This window comes from Platalea leucorodia, assembly GCF_965183815.1.
Source record: "Platalea leucorodia genome assembly, chromosome: 13".
NCBI lineage: Eukaryota > Metazoa > Chordata > Aves > Pelecaniformes > Threskiornithidae > Platalea > Platalea leucorodia.
Window position 1 is genome coordinate 8,009,388 of NC_138835.1, and position 12,626 is coordinate 8,022,013.

At 39.5% G+C, this 12,626-nt stretch overlaps 1 protein-coding gene across 1 annotated transcript in view; it reads left to right on the top strand.

Annotated features, from left to right (window-relative positions):
* Window positions 1-12,626, top strand: part of BCAS1 (brain enriched myelin associated protein 1) — a gene marked incomplete at its 5' end in the record, with an annotated part of 54,740 nt that overhangs the window by 22,185 nt on the left and 19,929 nt on the right. Inside the window, 3 exon segments of the mRNA XM_082325596.1 lie at window positions 4,311-4,451; window positions 7,659-7,694; window positions 8,041-8,244. Of these exon segments, the coding sequence (XP_082181722.1) occupies window positions 4,311-4,451; window positions 7,659-7,694; window positions 8,041-8,244 (381 nt within the window).

Below are 12,626 nucleotides of genomic sequence, written 5' to 3' on the forward strand. Positions count from 1 at the left end.
AGTTGTGTATATGCATGTCTCCTTTATCTCTCTTCACACCTGCTGGAGCTGCCATGTCCTGGTGGGGAGGACACACGAGGTCCCTCTGCCCGTGGCAGCTCTGTGGCTTGGGTGGGCACGGGGGGTGCACAGGAGCCTGCTCCCACGCTCCTGCCCTGCAGTGCATCCACAGCTACTGCTGGGTCCCTCCTTGCAGTGCAGGAGGACTGGCAAGGATCAGCTTCCCACTGAAATCGATAAAAAGCAGAAGGAGATCCCAACACATCCTCTCTGGGACTCTTCTGGCTGAAGCACCCCTGTATGGACTGTGCTACAGTCAGGGCTTCTGGGCTGTTCCTATGCAGCAGCTGAAACCTCAGGAAGGTGATGGAGCTGCTCTGAGCAGGACTGGGACTTGCAGGGAGAGCTGTTCTTCCCTGACTGCTCAGGGTTCTTCCCTTTCCATACAGAGATGAGGATCAGGTTTTTTAAGTGGGGTGAATTAAAACACTCAAGCTGTTCTAATACAATGCACCAGGCTGTGTGTGATGTTCCCACTGGGAACTGAAATCTGTATTGGCTGGACAGGTACAGATCCAGTCTGGGAAACACTCCTCCACGTAACAGGCACATGTGGCCTCTTGCTTTCCTCTTTACAAACCATTTGTTCTTGGACTCCACTGGCAAGAGGAAACTTGTTTTTAGCACCCATGAGCAGTGATGGTCCTTTTATATGTGAATTCAGAGAAGCTTCATTATTGTAGCTTTCATTTGCTATTAGAGATGTTGAAAATATCAGATTGATCCAATGTATTTAACAAACTTGTAAAAAAAGTGGAAAAACAAACTATAAAAATTAAGTTGAAAACTTAATCTTCTAAAATGGAAAAATGTAGGAGTTTAAAGACTTCTCCTTTCCCCTTTTTTCCTGTTCTGTTAGTGCCAAAACTTAGTTTCAACAGAAGCAGAAGTGAGACAATTTGTATTAAGCTCCCTTCTTTCTTCTAGTGTTTTAGCAGCTTACAGGCATATCACTGACTGCATAACTGGGAACTTGCAGATTAAATGTCCTTACACATTGTTATGACCATAATAACTAAAGTTTTTCTTGCAATGCCTGTGATAAAATTTAATTAACACATAAAGAATAAAACCCTAAAAAAGGAAATGGTCTTTCCATGCAACTACTGGGTAGCCAAAATCACTACAGGCATCAACATTTTTGTTTTCTGTCCTATTTTTTATCCTTTTTGTCCCGTTCAATTTTTTATATAGCCTGGTACTAAAACAGTGAAGTCAGGCTAAGGTCTTCCAAGATATCCAGAAAAGGTAGTTATCAAATTGCACTGTTTCAGTGAGACTTGTAGCCCTTTCAACAATTTCGGAAAAATCCGGTTGTTCAGTCCCGTTTGCATACCTGACTTATCAAGCGCACCCGTGTGCTTCTACAACAGGTGACTGTTGGTGCGGGCGGACTGTAATTTGGAAACAAATATGCTGTTGGGGTTTGGTTTGCTATCACACCTGTGAGGGTAAACAAATCCAGATGACTAGCAGGATATGCAAACTCATTATATAGAGGTTAAATGGAAGTTGGTTTTATGAAGAATTCCTTTATCTTCACTATCTTCCTGATACAAAGAATGACATTTTCACTACATTGAAGGAGAAATATGTTAAAAAGGTTAATTTATCAACTCTCATAGAAAAGCTGCAGATTTTTCAGCTGATATGTATAATGAAATAATGGTCACTTTTTTCTCCTGAGAAATAACTCCTGTCTTAATGGTAAAGATGTGTTCTTAAGTGAGGCTTTCCCCTTCGTGCAGTCTGAGCCTCTCCTGAGCACCGTGGGGCTTTTGCAGGGTTTGGCTGGCAGCGGGGCTGCTGTGCCTTTGAGTCTTGGTCACACTTTCATTTTGTCTGCTCATGCACCCCCTTTGCAAGGAGGAGTTGGGTTTTATCACGCAAGGGGTGGTACGTTCCCAGTGTCTCTCAGCAGTGCGCGCTCATGGCTAAGAGGACAGACAAGCTTTCTCATAAATCTGAGAAACAGCCACAGCCCACTTCAGCTTTGCAAAGCCCGGCGGCATACTCCCTCCTGCTGAAATGCAGAGGTGTGCGGCATCAGTGAAGCTGAACTCGGTTATTTTTGTAGCAACATGCTGTCATCAGCGATGCCTCTGGCTTTAATCAGCTGGCTAAAGACCTGTATGCTTTCAGCTGCCTGGGCACACCCTTAAGGATTGTCATTTCATCCGTGTAAACACAGGAGGTTTAATATGAGTTGAGTCATAGTTCCTTGGATTGATTGATCCTGTGCAAGTTTATACTAACCAACATGGCATTCAGATCGGATCCGCCCCAGACCATCTATTTGACCCTTCTGCAGCAGATCCTGACTTGTTCCCGCATCACTAGGTTTGGGAATACTGAGAATGGTACAGAGTACTGCAGGGGAAAATGGCCAATTTTGATCCAACTGACCACAGCCTCTTCATAGTACAAAGCGCTTTGTCGGAAGCGTGTAACTGCACTGAATGAAACAATCTTGAAACCAAGATCTCAACTTCACGTGCTCGGTGTGTTACATTCTGTACTCTGGACCTTTCCTCCTACCCTTTTAGTTGTGGTCAACCACAGTGCTTGATACTTCACATGGTAAATACTGTAGGCTGATTGTTTCTTTGGAGTTTGGGTCTCTTCGTGCTTCCATAGTTCCTGGAAATTTTTGTCAACTCATTTTAAAGCTTTTTACTGGTTGGAAGCTTTTATTTTTGCCTTGTTCAAGTGTAAAAGAAAACAATGCAAAGGGGCAGGCTAAGTACCCAGAGGGTGGAACTTGAGTCATTTGTCACTGAAATATAATTTTTAAAATTTGTATTTCTTCACTATATATTGGCCTGATTCTTAACTAAATCAGGAAAGAAATTGCCTAAAGGAGATCAGAATGAAGTCCAGTATACTAGCAAGCAGTAAGTAAAAGAAATACTACGTCCTCCTTTGTACTAGGTAATCGCAAAGGCATATTACTGCTTTAAAACCTGACACTGTGAAACACTGAAGAGTGGAGAATGCTACCCCGTATTATTTGTGCTTAGTCACATGTTATGGGCATATGTACAGCGCAGTTACCATAGAACAGACTTTTGTGTTAACTTGTTTGTGTTGAAGCTCAGTTAAGCAACCTTGGATACTTGTGGCTTTGTGTTCCCCTCCTTTTTTATTATTGAAAAGGTGAAAATGGTGGGGAAGGAAGGAGAAAAAAAAAAAAACACCTTATTGTTCATAACATGAAAAATTAAGCTTTTTTTCCTGTACTGATAAATCCAGAGGGTTGTGTTGAAGTTTGGGGGGGAGGAAACTTGAACAGTGAAATTTTGAAGTGGTTCTTGAATTTAGAAATGTATTTTTCTTCCAATGCTGTGAAAAGTTAAATGGAACATTTTAGCAAATGTTACACAAGTTTTCCGAGACTTATAGAGAAGTCACGTATTTGAGTAGGCTCACCTCTACCCTGCCCACCATGCAGGGTAATTTTATTCTGCATGGAGCTGCAGGTAGTCTTTTTAAAAAATAGCCTGATACTGCTTTCTCTATCGAGACATCAATTTCAATGTTTTTCTTAAATTTATAGCACTTTGTAGTGGATTTTTCAATGTGGTGCCTAGAGTTTTAGAGATTCAGTCTCTGTCAGTGGGTGGTGATTCCCAAAACACGTGCCTTCTGCAGACATTTAGAATGGAATGAAAAGGAAGCAGCACTTTCTGATTCAACACTTCCAGTACCAGTCTATCATTACTATTTTTCATATACTTTTATTTCTAACTTATTTCATGAATATTAATGCAGAATTGAAATATTTTATGTAGCATATATCATGAATATTCATAGTGCCCTTTTCCTAAATAATGCATTATGCAAAACATTTTAAAGTCCCTTTAATAAAAAGAATGAAGGTATTTTCAAAAAATGTATGTATCTGCCTGTTTTAAACTTATAAATCCCGAATTCAATTGGTTACTCCTGAATGTAAAGTACAGAAGTCTCAGTCTTTGTGGGCTTTGGGTCTCAATTTAATGAAGAATTTGGGGGGCGAATTGTGGTTTAATTTTGAGTCAACTGGATTGCCCTAGCTTTTATATTTATTTCACTACTCATGTGAAAGAAAGTCTAAGGAGAACTGAGTAATTGGAAGAAAACAATTTGTTGTCCAGGGCAAAAGGGAAATGTTTGTTTTTATACAACATGTAGGAGTGTTTGAATGTTTTTCATGAACCAAATAAGAACTTTGCAGTAAGTACTGAACTTCAAATGCTGTTGTACAAAAGGGATCGAAAGCGGAAAAAGGCCATGGTGGGCAACCTGCTCCGAAGACAGCGGCAGAATCCCAAGCTAAAGGAGCCAAGAAAAAGAAGGCAGAGAGTCCCAAGCTAGGACACAGTACATTTAGTAAACTCTTTAGGCATAAGGTCTGTATGAAACTCTAGCAAGAGCAGAACCCTGAGCAGTAACAGATGGCTCCTGACACAGAGTGAAATGATTTAATTGGTAACTGAAATTAGCATCTGGCCAGCTGTGCAGTGCTCTGAAAACAACTGGCATAGTTTCTGTGCCATGCGTTATGGAAAAAATCTTCATGTGCAACATTTCTCTCATTATACCATCTGTGAATTCAGGATTCTGAAACAATTCCTCTAACCTTCCCCGCTGTGTGCTTCCCAGTTACACTTACTAATGCTGACTAAACTTCCTTGGCCACTTAAAATAAAAATAAAATAAAAGGTACTGACAAACAATGACTTATGCAGATATGAACAGCGCCTGCAATTGTAGAACAGGTTTAAGAGCTCAGTCCAACTGCAGTTAAGGCTTTATGGTCCACATTGCCTTAACATGCACTGCCATATAGTTAACATTGGTGATTTGGTGAATGGGCATCTGATATGGTACAGAGAAGGTTGGAACATGGAATTTCCTTCAGAAAATAGCTTTTTTTCACCTAAAACAGGAAAAGTAATTGTTGACTGAATTCTAAGCTTACTTTGGATGGAAAAAGTTTGGTTTTCAAGGATGCTTTCAAGTTGTTCAAAATGCACACTTTTCGTGCGAATGGTTGTTTTAGAGGACGTTAGCTTTTATCCTAAAAAAAAAAATCACTGAAAACTTTTCATCAGCTTTGGTCTCAAGGTCCATATTTGGGCATTTCTGCATTCTCTGAAGAAGATAATCTGCCATGATGTTCTGTGGTGAGGAAGCAGAGAATTGTAGCTTTTTAGCCCAAAGAATGCAGAAGCAAAGACCCTTCCACTGGGGGAGGAAAGTAATTAATATTTAATGCTCACTCAGAACACCCACATGGAATTTCTGGTGAGTAGGGGGCTTTATAATCAAGGGCACAAGGCAAAGGCAGTTCTATAAGGTATTTTCAAAACAAAAATGTTCTTTCCACTGTTTCTTTTTGAGATAAAAATGTCATCTGCATATTACTGAAGGAATAATAATCTTCCCAATGGTTTTAAGTCTACAGTTCTTGCCAACAGCTTAAAGTTAAGATCTCATCTTGTATATACTACGTTGATAGCTAATAGTTTTGATATTTAATACAATTAAAATACGAATTACTTGTTTGTAATGAATTAGGGCTTCCTGGTAAAAAACATACCTGGCTAGCGTTTTTTTTTTTTAAGGTGCTAAGTCTCTTCTACAATAGTTCAAAATCTCATAATGAGTTGTTGGGAGAGCTGGTTGGTTTTCATTAGGTTATTTGATAGAATTATAAAGACTTTTGGTCTGGAATGAAAGCAGTTATCTTGAAGGAATGCAACAGGCCTAAATTTTTACAGTAATAAAATCTGTCTTATAAAATGCTGTTACTTTTTAAATATTTGTGTCTTGTTTCTAAGTTTATTTTCACAGCTTTCTTTCCACATACAAAATACAGAAGCAATAAGTGGGGTATCATGACATGTTAAGAATAAAGGAGAGAGATTAAAATGGTGCCAACAGTTTGCTTGTAAGGCTGATTGAAAGTGGAAATTCAAATCAGAGCAGTGCTGTGACAGGCAAGCCCTGAAGTTATCACCTTTAGTAAAAAAAATAGTTCTGTTTATCTCTTTTCATTCAAAATACCTCAGCATGATGTGTCAACTAGATGAACAGGTAATGAATTCCTTTATTTGAAGTGATCATTTTAATATATGTAGTCCTATTTAATTTTAAGCACTTCACTCTCTCTGAAAGCTCTGTCTCTCCAAGTCTTCCAAAATGCACTTCTCAGTACCTTAGTTAAGAAAAGATTTAGTATTAGGTTAACAAACATTGTCTTTTGGTGTCCTGTGTTTACATAAATACTAACTTTAAAGCAACTTGTGAATGGTGTTTTCAAACAGCAACGTGCATCCTAATATAAATCCATAACATAAGCTGATGGAATGGGGTTTGGCCATTTGATCTCAAAGACTGAGTTTGGATGGCATTTGACAGCTGGGTCCCTGTCAGTCCTTTTATTCCCGTCCATGTGTATTTGCCTTGCATTGCATGCCAGTTTTGCAGTATAAGTGTATTTATTTATGGAACTTTGACTTGGAAGGGTTAATCACTTATTTTCAGCATTAGTACTGAAGCCAGCTTGTGGCTTTACGCTACTTTTTACCACTGGCTCTGGATCTTGTTCTTTAGGTTTAACCACAAAAAAGTTCTTGGCTCCTGCAAAATTACTCTCGCCTATTCTTTCAAGAAATCTGCAAAGCCTGTGGCAGGCTGCGTAAACCCAGGGGTGCTGGGCTCATATTTACTTGAGTTTGTGGCTTGCTGCTCCTCTTTTTGTACAGCTCACAAACTCCTCTTCAGTGTAAGCTATGCTGGATGTTAGGGTCAATAGATACTGATATAAAGCAGTATCAGTCAGCCAGGAAGGACTTTAACAAACTGGATTCCTCCTGGCTTCATGTATTTTGGTGAAACCAGGAGACCCATCACTGTGAATGATTTTTTTTTATTTTTTTTTTTTTACAAAAGAGTAAATCCCACCTAAAGCACTGAAGTGCGAGTGGATGGACTAAACAAACCTCTAGCACCTGCAGAGCTCCTCTCTGTAGAGCTGCAACTCTTGCTTCTAAGTTATAAAGCCACTGCTGTTCTGTGCCCTTCATTTCCAGGCAGTCATCTGCCTATGTTTTGTATCCCAGAAAGCAAAGCCTCCCGCTTTGAAGGCGATGTTAGCATGTCCCCGACTGGTATGCAATTCCCCCAATGGAAAAGACCCAGCTCTGGCTTGTTACGTGTGCACTGAAAGCTGTACATGCAGACCCAGCTCAGAAAAAGATCTCTGCTAATATCTTAAAACCCTGTGTAATGTCTTACCTGAAGAAGCTGGGAATGCATATGTAAATACACGTATTTTTAAAGAACAAGCTGAAGACAGCAAGCACAGTAGCATGAGCACAAAGCAATTCACGAGACTGCGACGCTGCTGCAGGTAGAAGGATGCGATCTGGCAGTCCCTTCAGGCAGCCTCGCCTCTGCCAGAGATCAGTTTCCATGGTTGCAGGAGCCAGGACTTTCACAAACATTCACTAAAAATAAAATAATTTGTGACACAGACAATTCCTGAACTGTGTAACTGTGAGCACTGACATTGCTAGAGACAGACTTGTCTTTGTTTTGTTTCCCTTCAGGCTGCAAAAGAGACCCAACAGACAACTAATACCAAAGTGAGTAGGATGATTCAAGTTATCTGTATGAATAATGCAGTCAAAGGGTAATTATTCTCACTGTCTTTTTCAGTCTCAAAGACACTGTGTCAATTTCTTAATCAATTAATCATCTCTGTTATGAAGGGTGGGTTGCTATATAATTTGCTTCCTCTGTTCAAGACATTACTTCATTTGCAAGGACAGGGCAATGCAGCTCGTGAGCTGCACCTTGTTGCTTGGTGTGTCCTGTGCAATGGTGGTCCACTGCACGCTTACCTCTTGTACCAGGCGAGGACTGAATGTTCTCCAACTGCCTTGTCCTTCACATGTTTCCAATAGCCTATGTGTTCACGTTTCTTTCTAGAGCACTGAACAGCAGCCTGTTACCTCTGTAAAATCAGACAAAAATGTCCCTTCCTCTCAAGAGCCGCAGACAACTAAGCAGAATACAAAAGCCCCCGAGCCTGCAGCCCAACAGCAGGCAGCGACCACTGAAGCCCCCAAGGAGGTGACGAAGGAGAAAGCATCATCCACTCCTATGCCACTGAGCAAGCTCTTTTGGAAAAAGGTATGTCTGGATTTTGGAGCTGGTCCATCCCCCAGCTCCATCTTCACACAGCGTCTGGAGTTATTGCTGAGGATAGAGGTACAGTGAAGCAGCCAAATCTGCAAAGATGAGCATGTCCTACTTGCTAAATGTATGAGGGGCGTAACTGATATACACAGTTACAAATGCACCCGTGAGCTTTGGGCGGTCACATATACACGCAGTTAGATTCCGGCAGAAGAATCTGATAAAACTGTAGTCGTTAAACCTGTCTGTACTATTTTCGAATGATATTATGGAAGAAGGAATATTACTCTGTCAATTCAACACACTTGTTAAAAATCCTACAGAGATTATAGTATTCTTTACTAAATTATATCTTTAATACAGATATAGCTAGAAAAACACATTTCATTTTTGAGAACTGCTTGATTTAGTTCTACATGTCTGAAAACCTGGAATTTGGTGGGTTTATTCTTACTCAATAAGAAAAAGTTTCATACCAGAGTGGATCAGTCTTTAAGCTTAGGGATTGAAGTCGATTGCTAAGGAAGATATATTTTTCTTCAGGTTAAATAACAATTTTAACTAAAATTAGGACTAATTTTGAAAATGTGGTTCCTGTTTCTATGAATCCTCAGTGGTTTATAAGCTGAAGGCTTATTTTTTCTCATTTCATTTAAGAGAAGAGCTGTATTAAACTTTACTGAATCACTGTATGTGGAATAACTGCTTTCCTGGGCTGCTGTTCAAGTTCAAATCCCAGAAATGAAATGTTTCCAAACACACAGATGCTGGCAGAGTAGCTAGCCCTGCAGCTTCTTTAGCTGTATTTTCCCTATTGCAGTGATACTGGAGATACAGTTTGGGTATGTTACTTAGATTAAAAAAGGGTGTTTACAAATTTACAGAGTAAACATGCTTGAAAACAATCTAAGCTTGAAACACTTGTTACTTGGGACTTAATTTCCTGTGGAACGGGGTGAATCAGGTACCTAGAATGAGAGGAAAGTTGTAAAGAAGAGGGAGAGGGAGGGTTTTTTATACAGTTGTTATTGCTACGGAAACCTCCTCCTCTGTCCGAGTAGTCTGGCTTATTTGAAAACAGAGATGGGAAGCAGGATGTATGCTGAACATCAGGATGAAATAAGAAAAAAAAAAAGGCTTTCTGGCAGATGGTTGTATGCAGTTTTAGTGTAAAACTGAGAGTAATAAATCTGGTCTGAAGTTCAGTATTTTCATAATGAAGTAACAAGGCCCTTCGTGTATTTGAGAAAGGGAAAAAAAAAAAGTATGTAAGAAAGTTTCCTTGCAGACAAATAGTGAAAAATCACTCCTGAGGGTGGGGGGGGGGGGGGAGCGATTGGTGGTGATGGTTGGTTTAAAAAAAAAAAAAAATCTGATAAGGTTTTGGTAAGATTTCAAAACCTTATTTTGAAAGATTAACTCATACTAATGTAGCTTTAGATATTTTATTGCTCTGTATAATGTAGGTTCTGCCCACAGTGAACACCAGCTCCCCGTATCTCATATTATAGCCAAGCTAAACTAGGTCTAGGTAACTACCCTGTGTCTTTTCGACCTTACAACAATCTTCATGTGAAGTTCTGGGATCTCAAACATCTCAAGGGTATAACCCTTGTACCAAAATTCTGTCTTTCACTTCTGTTTGTTCATAACGTTGGGTTTAATTTATCTTACATCATCATTAAAATAAAGCTGCTTACATCAGTGAATGGAAAGCATAGAGAACTCTCTACAACTCCAAGCAGGTTTTGGCTGCTACCAAAAATATTAAGGGTTAGTTAAATCATTTACCTAAATGTACTGAACTACAGTAATACGTGAAATCTAACTTCTAACTTTGTAAAATGAGGCCATTTCTGCTTAGTTAGGACTTCTTGGGTCTGGAATTGTCCCCAGACCAAATGTTTTTGCAAGTTTTCTGGAGTAAATTTCTGCAGAAGAGAACTGAAATTGGTCCTAAGGATTTAAAAAAAAAAAAAAAAAAACCAAACACAACCAAACCCAAAACCTGCAGGTTTGAGCATTGAATCCTTACCTATAAAAGGCTGATGTTGCTTTACTGGATTTTCTTGACAGGAAATAATATTATATTTCTTTTGATGAAAGACCTTGGTGACCCAGTCAGCTTGAAGCTAAAAAAAAAAAAAGGATAGATGTAAAGAAAAAGTCCTTAGACTGCAGGTTAGCCTCAAACTCAGCTTGGTTTCAGGATTCTGTCTTTTTTTTTTTTCTGCAATGATTTTATCTTTCTCTCTGGCACCCTTAATGTACTGCCCTTTTGCTAGGATAGAGAATCGAAGCTAGCAACTGTTCCAAACAGGTGTATAATTCAGTCATATGTAGTTTTACTTTTTGAACTAACAAATAGCAACCACAACACTCAATAGATCCAGGATTCAGATCCAACTTCTCTCTTTCCAGGCAGTCTCTCAAATATCTGTCTTCTGATGAGCTTTTACTTCAAAGTAAAGCTAATGAAGTGCCTGTCAACACATTGCAGTTAATGCTGCTGCTCTCACTGCAGACAAATGAATATGTAAAAGAAAAAGAAAATCTTTATTCAGCTCCTCAGATGGAAACCACTTCGACTGTATTTGCCCCATTTCCTGATCAGTCTGCACAAGAATTTTCATAACTGTTACTCAAATGTTTGTCATACTAGCATTTTTTTCATATATTAATAGAAAATTAGTTAGTAATTTCATATATTTTTGTTGGAAGCCTGATTTTCAAGACCTTGTAGATATCTGATCAGGGCAGAGAAACACGACGCTTCATTTATATCTGATCAAAGCATGACAGTAAATGATAGAGGAAAGTGATAGAGGGAGTATTATTTAGACTACTGTGTATTATCTTTAAAAGTGGATATATTTTTTTTAAAAACTAGAATTTTAAGCTGTTGTAATTCTGTTGCAATACAAACAGAAAAATCATGCCCTTTCTACTGAGGGGTATTTATGCACTGATAATAGAAAGAGCAAACTGGTTAGCTATTAAGTGAAGCCGAATAATACTTTTTATTGCTGAGCCTGCAACCATACTCTGCCACAGGAAAGCAAAGATAAATATTTGGGTGGAGTGTGTGAGATAAATGTTAAACTTACTGAGGACTTATCAAGTTCCCATATATTCCAGGACGGGAGCAGGTAAACTCCGTCCTGGAATATACCACCTATCAGGCAGGAGAGAAGGAGATTCTGGCCATTTTTTTTTTGTTTTTGCTGGGTTAAACAGATGAAGAAACTTTAATGAGAATTCCCCCTGAGTGAGGGAGTGAGGAGGACAATGAGCAATGGGCTTTTGGGGGCCACTTCACAACCTGACTGCTGGCATAGGTGCCATCCTTACAGCAGGGAGGGCCCTTAACCTCCTCAACCCAACGAATAAACCCGATAGGACTTGTGAGTCAGAACCATGCTCCTGGGCTGTTTACAGATCTGTGTGGTTTAACTATAAGCTGACAGGGGTTAATACTAATTAGTTAATAGTCTGAGCTGTTATAGCTCAAGATCTGCTGAGTGGCACCTTCAGGCAGCTGCTGTAGGTCACAGGGGGCTTCAGGGTGGAGGTCCGAGAGCACATTGATGGCTGAAGGTGAGCTACCTTAACTGCAGCAACCTCGGTCATCTTTGCACTGGCAAAGGAGGGCAGAAAGGTGGATGAAAGTCTCTCTAACCCTCGCTGCTTCCTGCTTGTGAGTGGCAGGAACAGATCGCAAGCATGACTGCTCTTTAAGTGGAAATTTCTTGAGCAAAAGGTCCTCTCTCATGTATATTATTAAGAAAAAAGAAAAGCTGCTTCATAAAAAGGTATGATCCAGGAAAAACAGAACTGTTCCTTCAGTCTAATGAAATGCAGTGGAGAGTGCCAATTCAGACTCTAGCACAAGATCAAAGCAGGGTATAGTGTTCATCTCAGTTTTGAGGAAAGGTGTAGCAAGCAAAAGGAAAACTCCTATCCTATTTAGTTATCCAGGTCACAAAATAAGTTACACTCTCATAAGGCAACACTTCATGTGGTCAGGAACCTAGATAAGAAAATGGTGTAGTAACAGTTCTCCAAAACAAGAACCAGAAGAAGACTCAAAGAGTAGACACAAACTTTCCACCATAACTGTTTTAAGTAAGCTTGTTACTAGGACAAAACTAGGGACGCTGTTGTCTGAGATGGAAGAATGCGTCCCAAACATAGTGAAACAAAGAGCCTAGTAAAAAGTAAAATACTCTGTGGTGCATAACAATAGCTGCTGACTTAGGTTGAATTTATTACAACTTGTGTCTAAGGAAACCGGAGGTAGAATTTAGACCTGTGAATCCACCAACCACAGTTGATGCAATTTATAGGTATAAGGAGATAACTTACATTTATGAGAA